This window comes from Meleagris gallopavo, chromosome 19, assembly GCF_000146605.3.
Source record: "Meleagris gallopavo isolate NT-WF06-2002-E0010 breed Aviagen turkey brand Nicholas breeding stock chromosome 19, Turkey_5.1, whole genome shotgun sequence".
Taxonomy (NCBI): Eukaryota; Metazoa; Chordata; class Aves; order Galliformes; family Phasianidae; genus Meleagris; species Meleagris gallopavo.
Window position 1 is genome coordinate 7719928 of NC_015029.2, and position 24705 is coordinate 7744632.

The window sequence follows — 24705 nt, forward strand, 5'->3', positions numbered from 1 at the left end:
ACTGGAGCACCTCCCCTATGAGGGCAGGCTGAGGGAGCTGGGCTTGTTCAGCCTGGAGAAGAGAAGGCTGCAGGGTGACCTCATTGCAGCATTTCAATACCTAAAGGGAGCCTACAGACAGGAGGGGAATCAACTCTTTGAAAGGGTTGTTAGCTGCAGGACAAGGGGAAATGGTTTTAAGTTGAGGGAGGGGAGACTTAGGTTGGATATCAGGGGGAAATTCTTTAGAGAGGAGCGGTGAGGTGCTGGAACAGCTGCCCAGGGAGGCTGTGGGTGCCCCGTCCATCCCTGGAGGTGTTCAAGGCCAGGTTGGATGGGGCCCTGGGCAGCCTGGGCTGCTATGAAATGGGGAAGTTGGTGGCCCTGCATGTGGCAGGAGGTTGGAGTCTCGTGATCCTTGAGGTCCCTTCCAACCCTGGTCATCCTGTGATTCTGTTTGCCAGGATGCTCACTTGGCTGCACGCTCAGCGCCGCCGGACCGAGATGCAGCTCTTTTGTTGCTGCATTTATCCAGAGCTGTTTTACTTTCAAACGAAAACCAAGAGTGTGTCTGGTGTAAAACTAAACATTCTTACTCAGCAGTAACAGCAGTACCCAAAAACCCCTCGTAGCTGTGTGTGAGGTGCCCTGCGGTGCTTTGTTCTGCGTGTTTCAATTGGAAAATCCTCGGTTTGAAGCTTTTTCTTCGCTGCCATTTGATATCTTTGTATTTTTGTGGTCCCACAGACGATGCTGAAGATGACAGCTCAGATGTCCAAGCAGAAATGGTAACTGTTTAAGCATATCTTTGTGTTTGCCTGGTGAAGGGAACAGGAAGGAAGGGGAAATCTCACATCATTCTCGGGAAATCTGGGGCAGCTGTCTTGTCTCCACCATTAACGTGGAGAATTGCTTCAGTAGAACTAATAAAGTAGAAATCTGAAGGGATGGTCCTGAGCTGTGGACTTAGCAAGCAAGGGGACTCCAATGTAAATAGAAGTGTTCTGCAGTTTACTTGCAGCTCTGCTGAGGGCAGGGAAGGGAGCTGGGCAGGGCTGGTAACTGCAGCCACCTTTGGGAGTGCTCAGAGCAGCTGTCAGGGAGAGAGTTCTGTGCTTCCAGCTCTTCTGGAAATCACTTTCTTGCTTTTAAAAGCAAGCATTCTCTCTCCTGAACCCTTAACCCCTAAAATGCCTCATTTTCCTCAAGGAAGTGGAAAAAGGAGAGGACAGTAGTGATGATGATCTGGAAAGCAGTCTGCTGGAAGATCCAGAAACGTGTCTGCAGATGAATTATGTGTATCAGGAAGTTATCCAGGAAAAGATTGAGGAAGTAGAGCTTCTGATTGCACAGAACAAAGAGCAGCAGGTGAGCAAAACAGATGCAGAACAATCCTCTGCTTTTCAGAGTTACCTTTTGCTTTCATCCTTTGCCTCTTAACCACAGTGGAACTTCTTAGGTCATTCTTAATGTATGAAGTGCAGGGATCAGCTGCAGCAGTAATGGCCCTTATTTATTTGCTGGTGTAGCATTCATCTTGCTTGTCTGGGAACCAGGATACAGAGGTTTATGTGTCAGTTCAAACCAGTGTCACCTGAATGCTGACCTCGGGAAGGGCTTATTTTCTTGCAGTTTCCATGATTTCCTATCACCAAAAAATGCTGTCACTAGAGTATATAATAGCTTATGCTTTAGCTTATTGTAGCAAGTCAGTGTGTGCGTGGTATTTATATATTTGCATTTCTCTCCTCCATTGTACTACACAAATGTGTGAGGTTCCAAACCTTATCTTTCATACATGCACTAATGTGCAGTAAATGAGTTGAATGACTCATCTGCTGTTCCCTGAAATTAGAAAATTCAGAGGAGATGCTGACATTGTTGAATCCTTCTATTGCAGAAGGAAATCTTATGTGAGCTCGATGGCAGAAAAACAGCGAAGACAGGAGATGGGAGAAATTTACCATCAAACATATTTCTGGGCCATTTTATGAAGCCATACTTTAAGGACAAGACGACAGGAATAGTAAGTAAATAGTACTGGTTTACATTTTGATTCTTTTTTTCAGTGATACATTTAAATTGTAACTGTACTATAGCTGTGTTCCATTCTAACTGTGAATGTCACTCCTGAGTTTACAGTCTCTTATTTTTTTCCCTCACATGTTGCTTGCTTACCCTCTTTTGGAAACATTTGTCCAACCTCTGTCTGGCTGTGACATCTGAGAGTTCTGAACAGGGGCATTCCAGCCATGGAGCAATTGAACATTCTTTTTATTTTCAATTTAATTTTGATTATGCTTCTTCATCTCTACAATCCAATTCCACTTTGTTTAAAGTTCTTGTTGTCTTTGTTTTCTGATGTAAAGGTGACTGAGCAGTTCTAGTGTGACAATCTGCACGCAGGTGACTTATCAGTCTTTTTGGTGGCAGCTCACGATGGAGTTCCAAGCAGAATAAATAAGTTTTCCGTGTATCCATTCTCATCTTTACTAGGGCCCTCCTTCCAATGAAGATGCCAAGGAAAAGGCAGCTCAGGGCATAAAATCCTTTGAACAACTGCTGTCAACAAAATGTAAGTAATTGTATGCGCTGTTCAGTGTTCTACAGGAAATATAATGTATATAGTCATCCATTCCCCCCCATCTGTATTCAAACATCAATACTTACAGTATTTCATACTTGCATTCACAGGAAGAGTAATTCAAAGTAAATGGGAATTTATGCATTTATTCACTGAAGGATTAATGACTTCCTTCCTTCTTTCATTTGCATTTGTTTTGATGCATCATTCCACGTTTCCCATCAGACATCTCCAAAACCAGATGGGATTGTGCAAGGGGAGTCCTCAGATGAGAGAAGAGATGCTTACAGCTCCAGGGAGTTGCATCCACCTGGGTGATGGTTTCACTGAGGTTTCTTTGGAAGTAAAACTGAGCAGAAGCTGCAAGCTCAGACTTAACATTAGTGGTTTAGATGGGCGGCAGAATCAATTTACCTGGCTTCTTATAGTCTCTCTGCAGAGCAAAATTGTGTAGGTAATGGAAACGAACTCCTACTAAAGATGTGGGGAATGCTCTGGCAGTGGTTCTGCACTAATGACTGAATGCTTGATTATTTTTGTTTTGCCCAGGGAAAAGCAAAGAGAAGGTGTTACTGCAGAAGTCGGTTGTGAGCGACCGCTTGCAGCGCCTGCTACAGCCCAAGCTACTGAAGTACGTACTGTGCAGTCTTGTGGGAGCATGGCAGCTGAAGTAAGGAGGGAAAACAAGTGGACCTTCCATCTTCCTTCAGCCAGTTCTCATGTTAATTCATTGCAATGTCATAAGGTTACAAAGCACAGCACGGATGCTTTAGAATCACAGAATTGCTCTGGTTGGAAAAGGCCTTCCCTTGTCACTGTTGGGCCTGGGAGGCCTGCTTAGTATCCCCAAGTCCCCTGTCCTGTGGGCACCAGTGCAGGCAGTGACACTGTTGCAGTCAGCAGCATTTCCATTCTTTATTGACATCTATATCTTGTGTGTGTGATATTGAAGAGTCAAGGGCTTTAACGTTCTGATAGTAAGCAAGAGGTTACAGCGTTCAGGTTGCACTGCAAAGGCTTGGTGATTATTTTGCAGATAACCAACAAGGGAAGATGTTTCGTATTGAAGATACTGTGGCATTTTGTAGTCCTCTGTTTCCTCCTGCTCACACAATGGTATAACTTAAAACAGCCTCAGGGCTTGAAGCTGAAATTGTGATGTGTTGCAGTGAGTCATAACAGCGTGTCCTTTGAGAGATGTTTGTGCCTGTAACTGGTGCAGACTTAATTTGTTGCTGTTGCAGCTATCACTGAATCTCTGTAAATACCAAAATGATTAATCTGAGACTTGTTCTGGGTCAGCTGTTTGCACTGAAGCAGCAAAATAGGATGAGTTTGCTACGTGGGAGAACCTAGAAGAACAGTCTTGGGAAATAAACTGAAGGAAAGAACGATACTTGTGGGGAAGCCTCTTTTGCCATATGTCTTCTGATGCCATTGACCTTCTTCCCATCTAGTCTTATTAAGCAATGTTGAAAATGTCTTTGAACAGGTTGAGTTATTCGAATCAGAAACTGGAAAATGTCAAGACTGAAATGGAGAAACAGATCTTGGAAAAGCAAATCAAAGAAGTGGAACGGGAAATAGAGGCAATTAAGTGAGAAGTCTTCTTTATAAGGTCTTGATGAATTTGCAAAGCTGTTCTGGGAGGCTGACTTCTGTAGTTCCCTCCTTTCTTGGGCGCTTCTGGTTGTGACATTTGGAAAAGATTTTGTGCAAGCCAACACAGATAAAGCTATGAAGTGCTATTCAGACTTTACAGAGCTCTCATATCTGTAGCTGTTTGCTAAGAGTCATGCTTTGTGCACTTATATGCAAATGCACCTAATGGCCAGGATAGAGATACTGTTGGAAATAGTTCTTGCTTCTGCAGGAGGAGTGCTCTGAAAAACTTACTAATTCTGAGCTTTTGTGTGTTAACATATCTGGAGTAATGTATTCTAATATTGCATTGAACTGTTTCCCTTGCTAAACCAACATCACCTTGCAGGGGGCTGTTTTCCAGCAGTACACTCATTATATTCAAGTAAAATCACTTTAATAAGTCCAGTAAGGAAGAAATCTTGTTTGTGAGTGAAGTTATCGAAGCTTTGAAGTAGTAGGTTTTGGTGGAAGTTAATAGCAGGTGAGAGGAATATGATGAGGAAAGATCAGGCTGAGAAAGTGACTGTTTAATTAACTGTTTAATGTGGTGGTTTCTTTCTCTTTATATCTTCTGCTCTAGCCAACTTCCAGAAAGTGACTTGTTAGGAGACAAGTTTGATGAGCATGACTGGGAGAAGATTTCAAACATTCATGTAAGTTGGGAGATCAGCTGTTGCATTACTTCTAACATCTGTCCCCTTTCTCATGAGAATTACCTGACCTGCTGCCATTTCCATCCACTGATCCCCTCATGCCCTTATTTAAGTTGACTGTTGTGTGATCTCAATATGGTAAGCATATAGGCACTTAAAATTTGACATCACTTCTTAAATCTGATGATTTAATTTTGAAAAAATCAGCACTGAGACATGCATGGAACCCAAACTGTATGACGTGAAGCTGGGACACACATCTGAGCAGAAACGAATGCCGACACAAGACAAAATAGATTTTTCTCTCTCTCTATTTTAGTTTGATGGACGGCGTAGCTCAGAAGAACTGAAGAAGTTTTGGCAAAACTGGGAGCATCCAAGCATCAACAAAAATGAATGGACAGAGGAGGAAACGGAGAGACTGAAGGATATTGCTGCTAAACACGGTTATTTGGACTGGCAGACTGTAGCCCAGGAACTGGGGGTAAGTAGTTCTGAGGTCAGAAATGTGAGCTGGAAAGTCAGGTAACTGATGTTACCTCATCAAAAGTTTTGGAAAACAGTTAATATTAATTCATTGTTCATTAATGCTTTTGTGAGGAGTATTCATGAACAGTATAAAAACAACTGGAACTTTGCCCTCTTGCTTTTGTCCTTGTAAATATCCAGCTATCTAAGCAGCTGTTTTCTTTCCATGAAGACAAACAGGACGGCTTTTCAGTGCTTGCAGAAATACCAAGCCTGTAACAAAGACTTGAAAAGAAAAGAATGGACCAGAGATGAAGATAAGATGCTTTTAGAGCTTGTTCAAGAGATGAGAGTGGGAAGCCATATCCCTTACAAGAAAAGTAAGCAACCTACGAAGGGAATTGTTTCCCATTCACGTATGATGGTTTCTTGGTTTCCTGGGTTACATGTATTAATACTTCTGCATGCTGGAGCACCTGGCCTGCTCTGCTTGAAGGGATTACTGATGTTTTATTTGCTATGAGTGTTTCCATTTCCATGGTAGTTCCATGTTTTATACCTAGATGAGGTGCAGCAGTACTGTTTGGCCCAGTATGTGTATGTATGTCAGTATCTATATGAGGTACAACAGTGCTGTGCTCCAGAATCATAGAATCACAAGGTTGGAAAGGACCTACAGGATCATCTAGGATGATCATCAGGATGCATGTACATACATTACAGTACCTATACTGGTTTCTAGAAGAGTTCTTTGTGAGCTCTGTGTGGGATTACAGTGTAAGTAGTGAGGACTGAAGATTAAAGTAGTAACAAAGTGTTTTCTGGAGTCCTAAATCCCAGCCTTTGTATAACAACATCTGCTGCCTTGAGTCTGTCGGGTGTGTATTAGAGCTGAAACGTTTCTTCTTGAGTTCTGTTGCAGTATGAATTGTTGGGATGCTGTGTCAATATTGGTAATGCCATTATAAATGATAGCAGTTCATGTATGCTGTGCTCTTTCAGTTCTTGTTGTGTGCCATTGTCAAGCTGAGATTTAGATGCATCTGATGACAATCTACTGTTAGTTTGGAAAGATTACAGTTCCAAATGTTGGTAAGTGAAGAAATATTGCTTGCAGCAGAGTTTAAAATGCACCTTTCCATTTCTAGTTGCCTATTACATGGAAGGAAGAGATTCTGCCCAGCTGATCTATCGATGGACAAAGAGTGTGGATCCCAGTTTGAAGAAAGGGCCCTGGACACCAGAGGAGGATGCTGTGAGTTCTGCTCTCTAATTCCCTAGAATGACGGTGTGTGGAAGGTTAGATTTGCAGTGTTGCATGGTTATGTACAAGTGAGCTTTAATGTTGCACAAAGGAATGTAGAATGGTCTGAGGTGGTCAGTTTACAGGTTGGGAGGTCTTAACTCCCAAAACCTTTGAACTGAGACTTATAATTCTGTGGAAACATTGCAGCTGCTTCTGTTTCAGGCTGGCTAGAAGTATTACTGACAAAGAGTTCTAACTCTTCCTTTCTGTGATTGACACAGATGCTGTTGGCTGCAGTTGAGAAGTATGGAGAGCGCGACTGGTATAAAATTCGGACAGAAGTACCAGGGAGGAGTGATGCTCAGTGCAGTGACAGGTAAGTACAGCACATGGAACAGCTGTGCCTCCAGGCCTATTGTCCAGAGCCAAGGTGCAACTCATTTTACAAACGTTTGCTTTGCTTACAACTTTTAAAGACTGTTGTGAACGTGGTTATGGTCTAAATACAATCAGTACCGGTCCCTAAAGGTGGGCTCTGAGCACAGCCTTTGTAGTGCTTTTGTTGCCTCTGAAGTTAGAGAAGGTAGAGCTGATATTTGAGTCCAACAGGGAGAACGATGCTCTGTTGCCTGTGGCACATCGTTCCCTTGGTATAGCTGCTGGTGGTGTAGCAGAAGTTGGAGGGGCTGTTGTCCTAAGCACAGCAAAGGGATCCTGAAGTGTGAGTGCATGTAGGGAGAAAAGGTGGTCATTCGTGTATGGGCTGCACAAACAGCCTGATCAGTCACTTCCTGCAGCTGACATCAGTGTCGTGAGAGGTGCTCAGCCATCTTCAGCATTGAACCCAGCTTCAGGAGACCGAATGCAGTATGTTCTGATTTCAGTGATCCATTTTACAACTGCTTATTATAGTTCTTAACCACGTAGTCTGAGATTACAGAGATCTAAGAGATGATAACTGTGCTGTGTTACAGAAATAGTAATGGGTGCCTTAGAAAAGGGAAAGATCTGTGTTCAGCCTCAGATTATGGAGCACTGATCAGAACTGCATAAATGAAGTGAAACATTCCTTGTTTAAATGTTTTTTATTTGAAGGTACTTAAAAGCATTGCACCGTGACGTAAAGAAAGGCAAATGGAGTTTAAAGGAAGAAGAGCAACTAATTGACCTGGTGCAGAAGCACGGCCTGGGTGAGTGTTCCTGTGGCTTAATTTTTAGCTCAGAAAAGTATTATTTACTTAAAAGTATTATTTGAGTTTCTTCCTCTTTTGTTTTTAGCAGTGGCAGGCTCTGTTTCCAGCTGGTGGTTTTGAGTTCCTTACATGGAGCAGCCTTTTCCTGGAAGTTCACTTATTAATGAGTTGTGTAGCAAAGGGCTGCATGGCTGCGTTTGTCACAGCTCCACAGAGCTCACAGTCTGTGGAAGAGTTCTCTTACTTTCTCCAGCACTATTTTTCAGCATTAGGTTTTAATCTTTTTAGCCTCCATCTGAGCATGCTATTACTGCTGTGAGAAGGGAGGGATGTGATGCTGCCAGGGTTTTGGTCCCTGGTGCCTTCATTTTAGTTTCTGACATTGGCTGAGTGTATGATGCAGCAAAGTCCAGAGAAATCTTTGATAAATCAAAGACAAGGATTAGGATTTTATCATCCATTCATATACGTTTCCCTGTATAAGAGTCAGTTACTGTTTGTATGTGTTCTGCCCTGAAAAGGAAATCTCCTTTCCCATTCCCTACTCTTCTACACTCTGAATGTCACAGCACTCCTCTCTTTGTGTATGATGGGTGAACAGATGTATCAGGTGGGTGAACAGTTCTGCTGGAGCTTCTTAGGTGCAATCTAAAGCAAGACAGACACTTTCCCAGTCTCACTAACAGCTCTAAAATAGCAGAAGGCTCGTTAGGATATGAACTACTCCAAACCTTTTTAGAGATGAAGCTCTCTTATGTAAATGTCACACTTGCACTGCCTCCATCAGACTGTATCACCTTTGCTTACAGATTGTGGTGCTACTGAAGCACAGAACTCTTGTTCAAGTGCTTTCATGAACACGTGTATATATAAGTTCTACTATGTTTCAGTAAAATATATTTCCTGAAGTGAGGTGTCTTAGATTCCATGAAAACACACAGCGTTGCAACTTGATGCAGGTCTGAGGAAGTCTCACACTGTTATGTAAGGAGGTGCAACATTTCTCTGAGTAACAGCAGGGAGGCTTCATGTGATTTAAACATCTTTTAAAAGATAATAAAATCAGCCCTCCACTCCAACAAATAAATAAACCCACCTAACCAGCCCTCGTTTTAATCTGAGGGCTGACATCCAACTGGTTTTGTGGAAGAGAAATACTGTTCCTTCAGTTTGTTGCATCAATAGGTATGCTCTGCTCTTCCTTTTTAGGTCACTGGAGTAAAATAGCTGCTGAGTTGCCACATCGGACTCGCTCCCAGTGCCTGAGCAAATGGAAAATCATGATTGGGTCGAAGGTATTGTACAGAACCCTCCTGTGTCACAGTCCCACCTCTTTAAATAAGATTCTCTAACCTGAAAGTGAAATCCTATGAAATCAGTGCCACAATTGCCCTCAATTTTGCACAGTATTTTGTCGTGGATGTTTGTGGTCTAATCAGTAATGTGTTAAAGCAGCCTTTTTTTCCTGAAGGAATGAAGTTAAAAGTGTTATATATTTGTATGTTACCTATAATTTCCTTATTGCCTTGAAAGGCCTTCGAGGATATTATATAAGCATGTACTTATGTTTTCCTGTATGTACCTCTTGAGCTGCCAGTTGCAGTACAAGCTACTCCATGAATTCTGGCTGCTTAAGACCACCTTGAAAGCACTGTCGTGGTTCCATTGGTGAAGCACGAGCAGGTGCTGCTGCACCATCCATTTTGAAACCATTTTCACTGATAGAATACTGCCTCACAAGACTCTCTGACTTACTGGTCTGAGAGATTTGCTGGTCAAGGGTGAGTGCTGGCTGAAGCTTATCTGTGCTCTTTTTGGCTAAAAAGAAACGGTCCAGGTCAGTGAAACGTCACCATAGAGAGGAGAGTTCCAGCTGTTCAGAGAGCAGCAGTGAAGATGATGTAGAACTGGACTTATCAGACACTTCTGAGGAGGAGAAGACGAGTAAGGAGGAATGCACCTTTCCCAGCATTGATCTGTGGATCCCAACACAGACAGATGTGCTGGAGTCGTGCCAAGGGAGGCACCAAAATTCATCTCCTTTCTCTTTTGGGAGTGCTAATGCAAGAACCAGCAGCAGTAAAATTCCAAATGCGAGGCGTGAAGGAGGTGAGGAAGGAGTTACTAATAAAGCAACAGAGCTGAGCACCATCCTGAGGGGCTTGGCACGTCCCCATTCAACAGACATCACTGTGAAGAATCCCATAGAAGAAATTAACAAGGTGAGTCCTGGATTTCTCCATCTGTTTTGGATGGAATTTGAGCTTAGATTAGAAGCTGCCAGGAGGAGCATTTGCTGCAGTAAAGAGAGCAATTGATGAGATAAGTAGATGATGATGTTTCACACCTGTTAGCTGCTTTCTCACTGTACCACTGGGGAGTGCCGTTGGAAACTGAGCTGTGTGAATAAACAGGAATTCCTGGCACTGCCCCTCTCCACCACGTAATACCTAGAAAATAACTCTTCTACCCACAATGTCACTGACACACAACTTTTTTCCTATCTTCATAAAGCAGGATTGGCTGCTGAAATAAACCCCCTTACTCCAGTGGCCAGGGTGTGTAGATAATCCCAGTAACAGGACTGTTGAGAGCTTTTGCACCCTTTGAGAATAGCATCAGCACAAGTAACTTTATGGTATGCTTTCCCTTACACCTTCCCTTCTGAATTCTTTTTAAGGCTTCCAGGTGTGGGAAGCAAGTGCTGCGGGTTACCCTGGAGGATGTGAGAAGAGTGTTGAGAGAAAACACGTGCTTTCAGAGGAAACTTGTAAGTGCCTCTTTTGTCTCATCTGCTTTAGTGGTCTGGGCACTGCCAAACTATATTTACTGGTGGAAAGCAAACATAGAATCATAAATCTTATTTTAATGTTGTTCCAAGAGGAAAAGATCATAGGGCAATTATGAAAATAAGTAGGGACTAACTTTGTTAGAAGCTTCCTAATTGGAACTCTAATTATGTGTTTGTTCACGCACAGCAATCAAAACTCATGTCTTCTGCTGCCACTTTAACAAAGACATCTGGAGTTGGTGCATCTGCTGCTGAGAAGCACAGGGGGCTGTGGAACACCGTGGGGAAAACTCGTTGTCAAGAGAGAGCACGTTGGAGAAAAATGAACCTTGACAGAAAGCTCCTCATGGCAGTGACACCTTGGGTGGGTGATGTGCTGTTGCCTTGCACCTTGAGAACTGGGAAGATGACTTTTGATCAAACAAAAGGTAGTGGTAACCCATCAGAGATAGTACTCCTTTATGTCCCTGTTTTCTGGCACCTTACAAGTGAATATTCAGCTGATTTTCAATGTTGGACCTTTTTTTCTAGCTTATTCTATTCAACAGAAGCTCAAGTCGGTCAGTCTCTCCAGCACTCCTCTGTTCACACTTTTCATTCAGGTAGGTTTTTCTGTCTCAATAGCATTATCTGCATTAAAGGAGTGGTAATCTTTGTACTTGATGCTTAAAAACAATTACAAATCTTTCACTTAAATTAATCTAATTACCAGATTAATCTGTTCTCTTGGCTTGCATATTATATTTAGTAAACCCTGCATCCATTCTAATGCTGTCACAGTTTTCTGCAAGTGTGAATATGTACCCAGAGTCTTTCATGTGAAGCCTCTCCCATCCGCCTTGTCACATTGCTGGCTCTACCAACACATTCTTTTTCTGAACCAAATTGCAACGAAATGCTTATCTTGCAGCTCTTTCGGATTGACACCAATGGCTGCATGAAGATCATTCGGGAGAGAAGGGCCGATGCAGTCAGGCCTCAGCAGGTATTGTGCACCAACTATTTCTAAGCTTTTCCCACTGGAGTCTTGTCTAAAACAGAAGCTTTTCCATGAGTGTGGCGAGTTGGTATTGTTTGTGTGTTACCAGTTATTTGAAGTGAAGTGCTGCCTGTGTGGCCATTTACAAGGATGTTGACAGATGATGCCTTGATTGACATCTGTGCTGTTTTAATGATCTTTAAATGTCTCAAGTATAATTTAATGTAATTTTTTTTTTTTTTTTGGCAGGCTTCCCAAAACTCAGAGTCTTCTTCAGGTACCTATCAGAGCATTTGTTTTTACGATGCACAGGAACTTTCACTTAATTCATCACCACTGTATCAGTAACCAATCGAACTGAAGGAGAGCTTTAAAATGAAATACACTGCCTTGCTCCTTTCTCGTAGCTCTTGGATCTTTCAGTTGTTGGCTTAATACATTAATTTTGGGAAGGACTGGCAAAAATACTGAAGGGCTGTGGGCATGGTGCCATCGTGCCTGCCTGATGGTCTGTAGGCTGTCACTGTTAGACTTCTCTCAAGCAGTGTACTCACAACAATACAGTGTTGTAAGAATTCCCAGTCAGGAATTTTCCTATTTCCTATGCAGGGTAGTTGATGTCTTATAGCTACAAAATAGCATCTAAAGTCTTTCTTCCTTTCTGAAGACTTGTTTTTCTCCCCCCTTATTCACCTTATAGGCGATGCATCACAGCGTGCTCCCAAGAGGCAGACAGCTCCTCCAGTTCTCCCATCTTTTCCAGCTCCTCTAGCCCAAGCTCAAAGGCAGAAGCCTAAAACTGTCTCGGAATTGCTGAGAGAGAAGCGGCAGATGGAGAAGCAGCTAAAAGAGAAAGCTATGCAGACAAAAGTATTTGTTGCCCCGCAGATGATGCTTTCAGGGCCTTTGATAATCCAGCACCCACCACAGCAAATGATTCCTTCTGCACAAGTGGGGAACAAACCTGGAGCAGTTGGCCCTACAGACAGCCAAGTACAACGTGTGCCAGCTCCCCTGTCAGCGTTTACTTCTGTTGCTGGTTCTGCTTCTACCCCTGTCGTGCTTGAAAACCATTCTCCACCAGGGTCAAAAGTTGGAGAGAGCCCTGGTTCCTCACAAGAGACAAAAGTACAATCTAATAAGGAACTAAATGAGCAAGCTCCACAAAATACCCCTGAAAGAGGAGGTTTTCCAAGCCTGAATCCAGCTGCAGCAGGAAAGGCCCCAGATCAAGGAGGGTGCAATGGTCAGATCCTAGCTGGTAGCTCAGCTCCGGTAGTGTTGCAAAATCAAGCTTTTGTGCCACATCGAGTTACGGTGGTGCCTTTTGGCATAGACTCTGGCAACAACAAACTGTCTCTTCCCACACCAGTTACCTATGGACTGAATCATCCTGGGCCAGTCAATCTGTTGCCTGCTCTTTTAGCTCCACAGCCTGGCTCCCATTTGACTCCTGACAGCGTGCTGCCTCTCACATGGATTGTAACACAGCAGGCTTTGCTCTCCAGTGCTGTGCAGGCTGTTGTGGGTGTTCCCCAAGGTCTGCAAGCTGCTGTTATGAGGAGTCAAAGTCAGGCAAGCTTGACATCCAGTGGCAATGTCTGTGGTTTAGGAGTGCCTCCTGTATCCTCTGGAGTAAATACGCCTCACCCAAGCCATGCAGAGACAAAAACAAATCCCCAGTTAGCTTCAGGGAGCCCAGCAGGAAGGACAGCTAGTGTAAGCCATTCTGCAAGTGTCTTCCCCGTGAGCTCGGCCAATCCTGTGTGCAGCATATCTGGTGTTTCTTCTGCTACGTCTGCACGTTCAGATAGTTCCTCTAAGACTGCTGATTCTTCTGCAGCTCAGAATGCTCTTCCAGGTGGTGCACCAACCCCGCATGCTCAGCTGCTGCCCCAGATGCAGCTACCTGCAAGCACTCAGGGGTCTGATTCCCACTGTGTGACGGGTGTTGTTAGCATGGGAGAGAACCAGGACTCATCTGCAACAAATGGATCATCTTCCAACTCGAATGTCCTCAATAAAGGGGTTGTGCTCCAGCCAGGAACTTCAATTCCTCGTGACAGTGTTGCAGGGAATTCTGAAGGCTCAGCTGACCAGGCATCGAAATACAGACCTATTGCCTCCAAACCACCCCCTGCACAGGCTGCGAGTGCTCCACCCCAGCCAACCACTTCTAGTGCAGAAAAGACTCTTCTTGACTATAGCCTGATTTCCCTTGAAGATGAGGAGCTGGTGAAGGAATGGCTGAGTGGGAAGCAAGGTGTCCAGGTACCACCACTGCAAACCAGGTTGCCCTATTTCCCACCTTTTTTGTGCAACTTAAAAACTCTTTCAAAGCTACTTCTGCAGAAGGCAGCTCTGGAAAAACAAGCAGCACGTCTTCTGTCCCCTGAAGGCAGTCAGACTGAGGGTGAGGTTGACTTGAATGCTATCACAGAATTGGTGCATGAGAAACTGGGTGATGACCCTGCTTTTCTGCTGCTGAAAGCCCGCTTTCTAGCAGCCTTTACACTCCCTGCTGTACTGGCATCTCTGCCTCCTCCAAAAGTGGTAACAACTCTGTCAGCCAGCAGGAGGGAATATGGAGAGAGTGATGAAGAGGAGTGGCAGAGTGAGGAGGAGGCGTCTGAGGATGAGAGCTGTGGGGATGAATTAGATGCACAGTCGGATGGGACAGGTGGTGATGAGCCTGGAGACCAAGATGCTGATTTTCCAAATAAGGTAAAGGAAAGCTGAAGTCTTACTTGTGGTAGACGCAGCCTCTCTAGCAAAGTTATGTCCAGGCAAAGAGAAACCACGTCAGGTGTGTTCTGATTGGAGAGCAGTGACAGAATCATACTCTGTAGGAAGAAGTGCTGGTGTTGGCTGCAAATTGCAGTGTTTGGGATGTTTTGTTTGCTAGGATTGTGGTAATACAGTGTTGTGTCCCGTGCTTAATTTTGACTGTGAATGGAGAATTGTTTTAAATCTTGCTGTGCTAACTAAAATAAAAAGGTGACTGAAAGGGTTTTCTTGCAGATTCTCCTAGGTTTTGTGCTGCTGTGCAAATAGTCTGTTCCCCTTATGTTGCAGGGCATGGAAACTGAAGAGATTGCTGCAGAATCCATCGTGGACACCTGCACTGCTGGGACTGCCAGCGCTCCTCAAATCAGGAGAAGTTTGCGCATCAGGAAGAGGTTCAGGAAAAGGAGGAGGGTGTGAGGAGGTAATGTCAGTAGCTGTTCTGTGAATCTTGCGTTTGTGAAGAGAGAACCTGAAATACTTTTGCCTGTGGCACAGCCCAAAGAATGAATCATGACCATAGGAGAAGATTGAAACGGTTTTGACTTCCGTTCCCTTAGGCCACAGAGTCTGCACAGAGTCTCCCATTAATCATACATTAAGGGTAACACAGTGACGTTGAGGAGGAGGGGAAGTTGGTGTTCACATTATAAAATTACCTATCAAGCTGTGAGGTTTAAGTATTTGGCAGCCTTCTAGACCCTGCTGCTGCCTATTAGTACTATAGCGAGTTGGTTTAATGAAGCCCTGGGTGGTTTCCTTTCTGTGTGTAACTGGGCAGCGTCTCAGGTGTACAAGTGCAGTGTCTGAATGTGTTGAGGCCTGTAGTGAAATGGACCAAATGAGTATGACTGCCATTTGATTTGCATGCTTGCTGAATTAGATTCTGTTTTTATTTTTTCTCCTTTAAAAAACTGGTCTTAGAAACTCAGAAATGTTTGCTTCCCTATTTAAAAGTCCTGCAACTAAGAGCTGTTTGTGTTACAGGAGCCACTTGAAGGAGGTCTGTCCTGCGACATGGCAGCAGGAGATGCTCTTTGCACTCTTCACTTCTCACACTTGCAACAAGCTGACCAGGAAGAGCTGGGGAGGAGAGGGAAACATCCCATCACCAAAAAAGTCTGCTCGTTTAGACAAGCTGCAAGTAATGAAACAAAACTGCTGGAGGGATGTCTTTTAGGCACAGAGCAGTTCTGTTCTCTTTCAGCCTAGCATTTGCCACGAGTGCTGTGGGGTAACAATTGTTGGGGACCTGGGGAAGCCAGCAGTGATAGTTATTTCCTTGTTGTGCTCCCCCCTGTTTATGTGAACGTTTATCTGTGTTCAGAATATGTGGTTCATTGAATGTTTGTTTTTTAATGCTGTAATGATGTTTTGTTTGACTGCTGACTGAATGCTGCCCAGTAAGAAGCAGGTTAATATTTTATCAGATGAGTCTCGAGTACTGGTTGAAATACAGATGTTTATTTTTCTCATTTAAACTATTTATGCCTTCTGTGTTTTTTATGGTAAATACTGCTTGTATAATATGTGGATGAGTGTGACTGCTAATGTGAGAAACAAAGCTTGCAAGCTACATGAAAGCAAGCCAGAGAGAATGTGGAAAATGAATATGCAGTTAGCTACAAAGGCAGAACCGAACCAGGTTTGATTCTTCCCTAATTCTTCCACAGCCTTCCCATACAGCCATCAGGAAATCACTTAATAAAAGCTTGTTTCCTCATTCACAAAACAGCAGTTTGTCTTACAGAGAGGTGTAAGGCTAGCTGAGTCAAAGCTGGTAAAAATCAGTGGGAAGGTGCTGCAGAAAGCTTCACCCCCACTGCATTGCCCAGCCTCCCCACGTCACGGCAGCACAGTCGGTGTGCTGTGAGGTGCAGCTTTTGTGAGACCCCTTTAGGCAGAGCTGCAAAAGAGGGGCAGTGGGACATTAAAATCACTCTAATTGGATACTAAGCAATTAGTGGAGCAGGAGGAAGTACCTTGAAATGGCTTTCCCCTTGCAGTGTGCTCTATCTTCCGCAAACTGCTCTAGCTAGTGCTTTTTTTTCCGAGAAGTGCACACAGCAGAAGCTCTGCCCACTGTTCTGTGTGCCATTCACTGCAGGACTGGTACTGTCAGGTGCTGGTGGTACGTGTGATCCGTGCTGGTTTTGTCCTCTGAAGTAACCTGGATGGACCTGTGCATGTGATTTTTCACTCTTGGTCTACACAAAGAAGGTTTCCTGACCATAGGTGGTACTTCAGTGGTAAAGATTGGACAACCGAGGCACGGTGAGTGTAAGATAAGCAATGCTGGTGCTTTGCAGCATCATCAGCTTTCATCCTCCTCCCCCGTCATCCCTTCTGACTTCCTTTTTTCTTCTTCTCTCTCTTATTTCAGAGGGTAGCTGAGTAGTTTCCTCTTTTCTCACAGATTGGCTCCTGGAATGACCTGCTCTCCCATAGTATAAAGGAAGGCTGCAGACCAGGCAGGTTTCTGCAGAGGCAGGGCCTGAATGAATGTTCTCAGACCAGGAGAAGAGGAGTGAAGGCTTTTGTCTGCACAGGCCCAGGTTGGTCCACATCATGCAGAATGATTTATCTTGACAGATTTTTTGTTGTTACAGTTCTGAGGGGAGGGTGTGCTTCTCATCAATAGGGGAATGCTTTTCTGCTCATGATCTGCTGGGACTGCTTTGATGTCAGGCAGAGCAAGGTTGGGCTTTTGTTTTTTTTTCTCCATGATAATTACTGACCTGTTAGTCCTGTGTCAGTCCAGCTCACTTTTGGAGTCCTGTTCCATAAGAGAGCAGAGAAATGAGTGCTTGGAGAGATGCAGTAAGATCTGTGTGAAATCTCAGCCCCTGCATAGTCAGAACTCTTCCCCTTCTGCTCCCAGTCATACGAAACAGCTGAAAACATGAATGCTGAGGTTGCTGGCAGATACTGGCAATGACCCAGCTACTGCAGCCAGTTCATACCTGTGACGTGAGCATGGTAATTAATGAGCAGGATTTCAGGAGATGCTCATTGTGGAATTATCTTACCACATAGGGGCAAAGAGATAAAAATAATGCCAGTTTCTTACTTGAATTGATAAAACTGACTTTAGATAGAAATCTAGACACAGAAATGTTGGGTTTCCTGCTTTTGTTTACCTGCCTGTTTCCTATCTGTGGAGGAGCAGTAGCTGAAGCTGTGCTGAGGCTGTACAGATGAGATCTGTGAGGTGGCCGTGAGAGGCAGTAGAACTCATGGAATTACATTCAAGACTGTGTACTTCATTTCAACACCACCACCCACGCTTTCCCCTGAGGCTTAGAGTCTGCTTTTTTTTTTCTCGTTTCCTGTCTTTATTTTTTAAGGAAGGGCAAAGCAGCTCACTGACACTTCTCGCTCACCACCATGCTGGAAGAAGATAACGATGAGACATGTTGGAATAGCCTGGAAAACTTTCGGGTGAAGCTGATCTCTGTGATAGATCCTTCCCGTATAACACCTTATCTTCGCCAGTGCCAGGTGATCAACCATGATGATGAGGAACAAGTTCTCAATGACCCCAGCCTGGTCATGCGCAAACGCAAAGCAGGTGGGTGAAACGCAGCCTTGGTTCTTGCAACTCAGACCACAGAAACACCGTTTGGGGAGATTGGAGCAATTCTTTGTTCTGTTAGGAAATGGATAAAGAGAGAAATAAATTAATGGAACCGTTGTTTCAGGTGTTCTTCTGGACATTCTTCAGCGAACAGGGCGCAAGGGCTTTGAGGCATTCATGGAGAGTCTCGAGCTTTATTATCCACAACTGTATAAGAAAATAACTGGGAAGGAGCCAAGCAGGGTTTTCTCTCTGATTATAGGTAATGTTTGAGTTCCGAAATGAAACTTTTTAGTGGAAATCTGGTGTGTGCATGCGTGTATGTTTGTGGGAGCAGACAGGACAGCAGTTACTGATACTTGTCCACCCAACAGACACAGCTGGGGAATCTGGCCTGAGCCAGCTCCTGATGAATGAGATTACAAAGCTGCAGAAGATGGTGCAGGAGGAGCGGCAGAAGGCCCAGGAGCTCACCGTGTGGCTGCACACCAAAGAGAACATGATCAGAGAGATGTGGGTGAGGGACAGCCTGCTCCACAAGCACCAAGAGCGAGTGCAGAAGATGAAGGAGGAGAGGGACAGTCTGAGCAAGGAGCTGCGGAAGTGCAAGGATGAGAACTACAACTTGGCAATGAGCTATGCCAGACAGAGCGAGGAGAAGAGCAGCGCCCTCATGAAGAACAGAGACCTGCTGCTAGAGGTGAGTGACCCCGTTCTGAAGCTTCCTTCTTTACTTGATCCCTGAAAGGCTGAGCTGTGCATCAGATGTGTCTTTGCCTGGGCTGGCGTGGCCTGCTCTATTATGAGGTTTTGTGCATATTCCTTGGCAGGTGGTATGTCGTAGTGGCTCAGCCCTGTAGGCCCATGTATAACAAGCTGTGCTCTGAAAAATTAAGTCTTCCCCTCGTTTGAGACTGGCCCTCTCACAGGGGCAGTGCAGAACCAGCATGTTGTACCCATTTAGCACAAAGGCAAGTCTCAGCTCCCCAGAACACCAAACTTCCTGAGGAAGATAGAACTGGGAAAAAGCTTGCATCATGCTTGTCTGAGGAATGGGGAACTCTGCCACGAGAGAACTGCTTTTGCAATCAGACTTTTTTGTCTGTTACTGATGAGCTCTAACCGCCTTGTAGATTGATAGCTTGAAGCATAGCCTCATGAAGGCTGAGGACGACTGCAAACTAGAGCGTAAGCACTCGATGAAACTGAAGCATGCCATAGAGCAACGTCCGAGCCACGAAGTGATGTGGGAGATCCAGCAGGAGAAGGAGTTGCTTTTGGCCAAGAATCAGGAGCTGGAGAACACTCTCCAGGTTGGTGGGGTGACTGGGTGAGGAATCTTCAGAAATGATTGGTTTTTTTGCAGGCAGCACAGCGATGGGGGTGTACTGAATATTTTGTGTGTCAGCTATGGCCTTGTTCTCCCAAGTCGTACAGAGAGCATGTTGGACTTTGGAGTTAGATGGCTGCTGTATCTCACATTCTTCTATGTCCAGCAGGTTGCCAGGGAACAGAATTTGGAGAAGAGTCTCTCTTGTGAGACTGTGCAGAAAGACTGCAGCCAGATACTGGAGCGCCAGGACCTGCTGAACACCATATACCACCTTCGCAAGGAGCTGCGCCAAGCCGAGGTGCTCCGAGACAAAGTGTGTGGTGCAGTACAAACCCCTGCTGGGGGTCAGTGGGGTGAGATGGGCAGATTAAGCACTTAAAATGTCTTGTCGGTGAAGCAGAAGAGCTGCTCAGCAGCAGTCCCTGTTACTTCTACTCTAGGGTTTGTGTTGCAGTTTGAGGAAAAAGGCATGTTAATATTTTAGAGGTCTGTGATGTTAACTGTGTTACCTGTTGATGCCCGCGCCTCAGCCTGCAGGGTGATGGGAGCTTTTATCATGGTTGGCAGCTCAGGTGCATGTAAATCTGACATGTTAGTAGGCTTCTTAGTCATACTGCCTGGTCTTCTGGTTGGTTTTGCTCCAAAAGGGCAGTCTGAGTTTCGTGTTGCAGGGAAGTCTGGCTGTAGCAATCTGTGGTATAGAGCAGAAGTGGTGAGATTCTAGCTTAGGCTCACCCCGCAAGCCATGTCTCAACAGTATGCAGAGGAAAAAGAGATACTTGAACTACAGTGCACGTCTCTGAGGAAGGACTCCCAGATGTATAAAAAACGGATGGAAGCTGTCTTACAGCAGATGGAGGAAGTGGCTTCAGAAAGAGACCAGGTGATAAAACGTTCCTCTAGAAGCTGCTGCTAATCCCTGGCTTGCTGCTTGAAGCGGGGCAGATATCATAACCCTGAATGTGGTGTTGTGTGGTGTGTTGCCACTTAACCAGGCACTGCTGACCAGAGAACAGTTCTACACACAATACTCCAAGAACCTGATTGAGAGGGACGCCTATCGGAAGCAGATTCGGGAGCTGGGGGAGCGATGCGATGAGCTGCAGCTGCAGCTCTTCCAGAAGGAGAGTCAGCTACTGGCTACTGAAGCCAAGCTGAGAAGGCTGCAACTGGAGCTACCTGCACTGGTATGCCTGTGGGGGTTGTCATGTATATGATGAAGATGGAAAGTTGAGTCTAGGACCCAAATAAAAGTGTTTTGAGACCTTGAGACCTAACCTGTCCTATTTCAGCAAGCAGTGGCCACCTGCTTGGGTAACCATTTCTGTGCACATACTGTTTAGAAAAAAGGAAGACATGATGTTTTTTTATGAGCTCACCCTGATTTGCTGAAGCCTTACAATGTTTGGAGTGCTTCTGGAGATCATTGGCATTGTCACCTACTAAAGAGTGAAGTCCAGAGGCTGTACAAGCCATTTGGGTGAAATAGGAGCAGGGTATGAGAGTTCATGGAATTAAATTAGACATCTGAGGACTTTTACTTAGTGTGGCATCTTCTGTACTTTCTCCAAATGGTCAGATGAGTGTAGGAGGAAGGAAGTCCACATTTCCATTTTCTGGAGCTTTTGGTCTCCTCTGTATTCCATTACTGTCATTTACTTGCTCATGAGGAATGACGAACTTACTGGTTTTATTTCAGACTTCTGACCTGGATGACACCTCCTCCAGAGATTCCCAGGATGTGAGTAGGGTGCCTTGTTTACATTTTATTTTCTCCTGGGATGGTTTGAAATTCCTCAGTTGTGCTTAGTGCCCAAAGTAACAGCAGTCTGCGCTCCGTGGGTCAGGCTCGTGGCAGTGACATCAAGTCCAGAGGTAGCAAAGCAGGCTAAAGGCTTAAGGGTAGCTTCTTCTTATGTCCTGAGACTTCTAAGCACCTGGGGATGCACCTGTGATAAGATTTGTTGAGTCCAAGTAGACCAGAAGACTCAAATTATTTTGCGTTGCTTCTGATGTCTCTCTTGTGAGAGAACAGGCAAAAATAAGTATTATCCTGTGTAGTAAATGGTTGTTTTTTTTTCCCAACTTAGTTCATAACTTACTTGTGGTAGAGGTGGTCACATTGTCTAGAGACAAAATGTTTGAGCCTGTAGTCATGGAGGATAAGTCTGTGTGTAAATATGCAGCTTCTAGTTCAGAATGTTCCTATTTTGCTTACAGCAAGATACAGTGGGGAAAGGTCAGTTACATACCCGGTTATATAGCTTCCTGCATTTGTTCCTAGCTACTGTCTGAGAAAGAATAAGGAGTACTTCTCATGATCTTAACCTGTCTGTGTCCCAATAGCTTACTCTTCATGGTCATCCAGATGAAGATACGCACCTGACTAAAAGTAAGGCTTTTTTTGGGGAAAGCATACAGTACAGTTCTCAATGGGGTTGCCCAGTATTCAGAGGACAGGAATAGATGTGCTTTTTATATTAGCGCAGAAGAGGTACATTGACTGATGAGGACTCAGTTTGTGAGTGATGCTTTTCAGTGGGGCATGCTTGGCACCTCGTTGTGATAACTCAGAACAGGTGCATGTAAATCAAGACTTCTTGAACCCCGAGACATTCTGCTATCCTTCTCACCTGCAAAAAAGGAGAGCGTGTTCCCGGCATCTGTACAGCTTTTTGGAGGGAAAAATCTCCATGTGTTTTTTACTTTGTGGTCAAAAGATGACTTTTTTTCAGTCATCTGCCTTCTGAATTTGTCTAGCAAAAATCACCTGGGTACACAATGCCTTTGAGAAACAGCTCCTATTGTGTTTGTGGCTGAGCTGAGAACGGAACAAGTGTCCTTCCACTCCAGCTGAACCACGTGTCTTTCTCCAGAGACATTTCTTTCCTCTCTTTTGCGTTGCAGGCTATTTTCACAAAAGCAGAACCATGTAATTAATTCTGTCACTGGTTCTGCAGCCCCAGTGGAAACGATTCAGCAGTGCGGAGAAGAATAAACAGGGTCCTTTAAAACTTGAGATTTGCTTTTGAAACATGTTGCGAAAGGAAGGAAACAAGCAAAGGTCCTCTCCTGAAAGATTTAAGTAACCATTCATTGAGGTGGGAGATTTTTCATGGGAGCTACTACATTGAAACAGAAAGCCTTTTCTTGCTCTACCTCACTCAAATCAAAATTACATACCACAGTATCTGATCGCTGCATTAGGAGTTTTGCTAAAATACAATCTGTTGATATGCACATCTTAGCTGCTGGGGAACAGGGACAAATTGTGATTAGTGTTTAGTGTGATTTTTTTTTTTTTATTGTTCTCTCCATTATTATTCTTTTAGTGATGTTAGACAGAGGTGCTGCTCTGCACTGGTTCATTTTGCTCCTCCACAAGCAGAAATTAGACAGATGGTGTCTCTGGTGATCCTATGGGGAATTCCATCACCCTAAGCAAGACTCAGAGGTCAAGTAAAATGAGCAGGGTCTTGTGCAATGATCACAAGATTGAATACTGAATGTTTTCAGGCCTGGGTTCAGCTTGCTGTTGATGCTGTGTACTGCTGGGCAGCTCTTACACTGTACAGCTATTGCTGTTTGGTGAACTGGTGGAAGGAGAAGTTACTTCAATGTGGCAACTGTGATTTGTTTTTTTTATTTTCCTTTAGAGGACTGCTGTAAAGGACAAAACCAGCAATTCAGCATTCGAGAAAGCAATCTGCCTGCAGAGTCACCCACTGTAAGAGCCCACAACGATTCTCTTTAGTTGGACTGGGGATTGTAATTTTTCATGTTCTTGTTAATGATGGATTTACCAGGAATGAGGAGCACGGAGGCAGCTGCTGCTTTTCCAGAAAGCATTTTGTGCAAAATGTACCCTCCAAAAGGGTGAACTCTGAACAGCAGAGCACTCATTTGCTGGGTACTTCTCAGCTTTGCTTAGAAACTTCTAATTATTTCTGGCCTTTTTCTCTGGATGTGGACGTTTGTCTGCAAGTACCACTGTTGATACAGGAAACAGAATTTCAAATTTGCAACTGAAAAAGAACAGTAAGCATGGTAAAACTGTGTTTGCATCCTAGACACAACAGCAGACAGCCCAGGAATGAGCGTGCTGTTCTGCAGGCCCAAGCAGATAGAAAGGCTGGCTCTACACACTGGAGTATTTCCCAAGTGACGGGCTGTGGTAGCAACCAGCTCTTCTTTGTCATTTTAAGGCACAAGTTTCCATCTTCTCCCCTTCTCTTCCAAGTGAAATGATTTGGGTCACAAGCAAGTCCAAGAGAGGCTCATCAGATAGAGCACCTCAGCCTTAAAAGGGGTCATCTTTACACAGCAGCTGATAAAAAAAAGTCTATCTAAGCTTCAGAACGATCTCGCTCATCTCTTTGCCTTTTTTTTTTTTTTCCAGTTCGAGGAGTGCAGCTCAGCCCACGAGGAGCTGTCGGAGAAGGAGCGGAGGAGGATGAAGGACTGCTTTGAGCGGTACCGCAGGTCGGCCCCGTCCCACAGCTCTCCCCTCCCACACTCGGTTCCCTCAGGGCCCAGTTTCACACAGTCCCGTTTCCAGGAAGCGTGCCCTGCGCAGAGTGCCTGGCAGCCGCCCCGAGGCCGACTGGGAGCCCAGCACGGGCAGCGACAACACGGACACTGAGGGCAGCTAGGGGCCGGCCCAGGCTCCGGTTTGCAGCTGGACAGCGTTTCACATCCCTCAATAAACACCATAGTGTTTGGTGATTAATGGTTCTATGTCCAGATGGAGGCTGGTAACAAGTGGCGTCCCCCAGGGGTCTGGCTTGGGACTGGGAAGGACTTGGGAGTGTCCTGATGGGTAAAAAACTTAACATGAGCCAGCAGTGTGCTCTTGCAGCTTGGAAAGAAAATGGTATCCTGGGCTCCATGAGAAGAGGGGTGGCCAGCAGGGACAGGGAGGTGATTGTCCCTCTCTGCTCTTGTGAGGCCCCAGCTGGAGTACAGCATCCACTCTGGAGCCCCTGATACAAGAAAGACAGAGGAGGCCACAAAGATGATCAGGGGACTGGAGCAGCTCCCCTACAAAGACTGGCAGAGGGAGCTGGGCTTGTTCAGCCTGGAGAAAAGAAGGCTGCGGCGTGACTTCATTCCAGCCTTCAGTACCTAAAGGGAGCCTACAAACAGGACGGGACTCAACTCTTTGATAAGGTAGATAACAGCAGGACAAGGGGAAATGGTTGGAAGTTGAGGGGGGGAAGATTTAGGTTGGATATCGGGGAAATTCTTCAGAGAGAGAGTGGTGAGGTGCTGGAACAGCTGCCCAGAGAGGCTGTGGATGCCCCGTCCATGGAAATGTTCAAGGCCAAGTTGGATGGGACCCTGGGCAGCCTGGGCTGGTATTAAATGTGAGGATTGGAGATTCAGGATCCTTGAGGTCTCTTCCAACTCGCGCCATTCTGTTCTTAAAGCGGTGCCGTTAATGTACGGATGGGGGTGGCGGTCTCCGTAGGAGC

General features: G+C 44.9%; 2 protein-coding genes across 6 annotated transcripts in view; both read left to right on the forward strand.

Annotated features, from left to right (window-relative positions):
• The window catches only part of SNAPC4 (small nuclear RNA activating complex polypeptide 4), a 16336-nt gene extending 531 nt beyond the window's left edge, over nucleotides 1-15805 (forward strand). Inside the window, exons 2-23 of the mRNA XM_019621306.1 lie at nucleotides 612-767; nucleotides 1189-1347; nucleotides 1880-2005; nucleotides 2476-2554; nucleotides 3113-3194; nucleotides 4056-4160; nucleotides 4788-4860; nucleotides 5180-5344; nucleotides 5561-5708; nucleotides 6477-6583; nucleotides 6856-6950; nucleotides 7670-7764; nucleotides 8977-9062; nucleotides 9594-9989; nucleotides 10448-10537; nucleotides 10746-10986; nucleotides 11090-11160; nucleotides 11469-11543; nucleotides 11787-11814; nucleotides 12238-14261; nucleotides 14613-14745; nucleotides 15309-15805. Of these exons, the coding sequence (XP_019476851.1) occupies nucleotides 612-767; nucleotides 1189-1347; nucleotides 1880-2005; nucleotides 2476-2554; nucleotides 3113-3194; nucleotides 4056-4160; nucleotides 4788-4860; nucleotides 5180-5344; nucleotides 5561-5708; nucleotides 6477-6583; nucleotides 6856-6950; nucleotides 7670-7764; nucleotides 8977-9062; nucleotides 9594-9989; nucleotides 10448-10537; nucleotides 10746-10986; nucleotides 11090-11160; nucleotides 11469-11543; nucleotides 11787-11814; nucleotides 12238-14261; nucleotides 14613-14741 (4530 nt within the window). The 3' untranslated portion in view covers nucleotides 14742-14745; nucleotides 15309-15805. The remainder of the gene's footprint in view (nucleotides 1-611; nucleotides 768-1188; nucleotides 1348-1879; nucleotides 2006-2475; nucleotides 2555-3112; nucleotides 3195-4055; nucleotides 4161-4787; nucleotides 4861-5179; nucleotides 5345-5560; nucleotides 5709-6476; nucleotides 6584-6855; nucleotides 6951-7669; nucleotides 7765-8976; nucleotides 9063-9593; nucleotides 9990-10447; nucleotides 10538-10745; nucleotides 10987-11089; nucleotides 11161-11468; nucleotides 11544-11786; nucleotides 11815-12237; nucleotides 14262-14612; nucleotides 14746-15308) is intronic.
• CARD9 (caspase recruitment domain family member 9) lies at nucleotides 15341-24105 on the forward strand. Of its 5 annotated transcripts, none has more exons than XM_010721009.3 (15): nucleotides 15341-15465; nucleotides 16429-16595; nucleotides 16738-16876; nucleotides 17669-17892; nucleotides 18023-18160; nucleotides 18273-18598; nucleotides 19032-19211; nucleotides 19395-19544; nucleotides 19989-20114; nucleotides 20227-20418; nucleotides 20931-20972; nucleotides 21578-21623; nucleotides 22888-22958; nucleotides 23631-23713; nucleotides 23790-23960. In XM_010721009.3, exons 4-15 carry the CDS (start codon nucleotides 17709-17711, stop codon nucleotides 23881-23883), a joined length of 1632 nt encoding a protein of 543 aa, XP_010719311.1. In that variant the 5' UTR covers nucleotides 15341-15465; nucleotides 16429-16595; nucleotides 16738-16876; nucleotides 17669-17708; the 3' UTR covers nucleotides 23884-23960. The 5 variants fall into 5 exon arrangements, 4 of the variants coding, with proteins under 4 accessions (XP_010719311.1, XP_010719313.1, XP_010719312.1 ...); XM_010721011.3 differs by having other exon boundaries at nucleotides 19395-19529; XM_010721010.3 differs by having other exon boundaries at nucleotides 19398-19544.
• The last annotated feature ends 600 nt before the right edge of the window (nucleotides 24106-24705 follow it).

Coding starts and splice junctions, on each gene's coding strand:
- CARD9 (XM_010721009.3), top strand. CDS start 17,709: ATGCTGGAAGAAGATAACGATGAGACATGTTGGAATAGCCTGGAAAAC. Junction 18,599..19,031: donor ACAGAGACCTGCTGCTAGAG/GTGAGTGACCCC, acceptor ACCGCCTTGTAG/ATTGATAGCTTGAAGCATAG. Junction 20,419..20,930: donor AACTGGAGCTACCTGCACTG/GTATGCCTGTGG, acceptor GTTTTATTTCAG/ACTTCTGACCTGGATGACAC.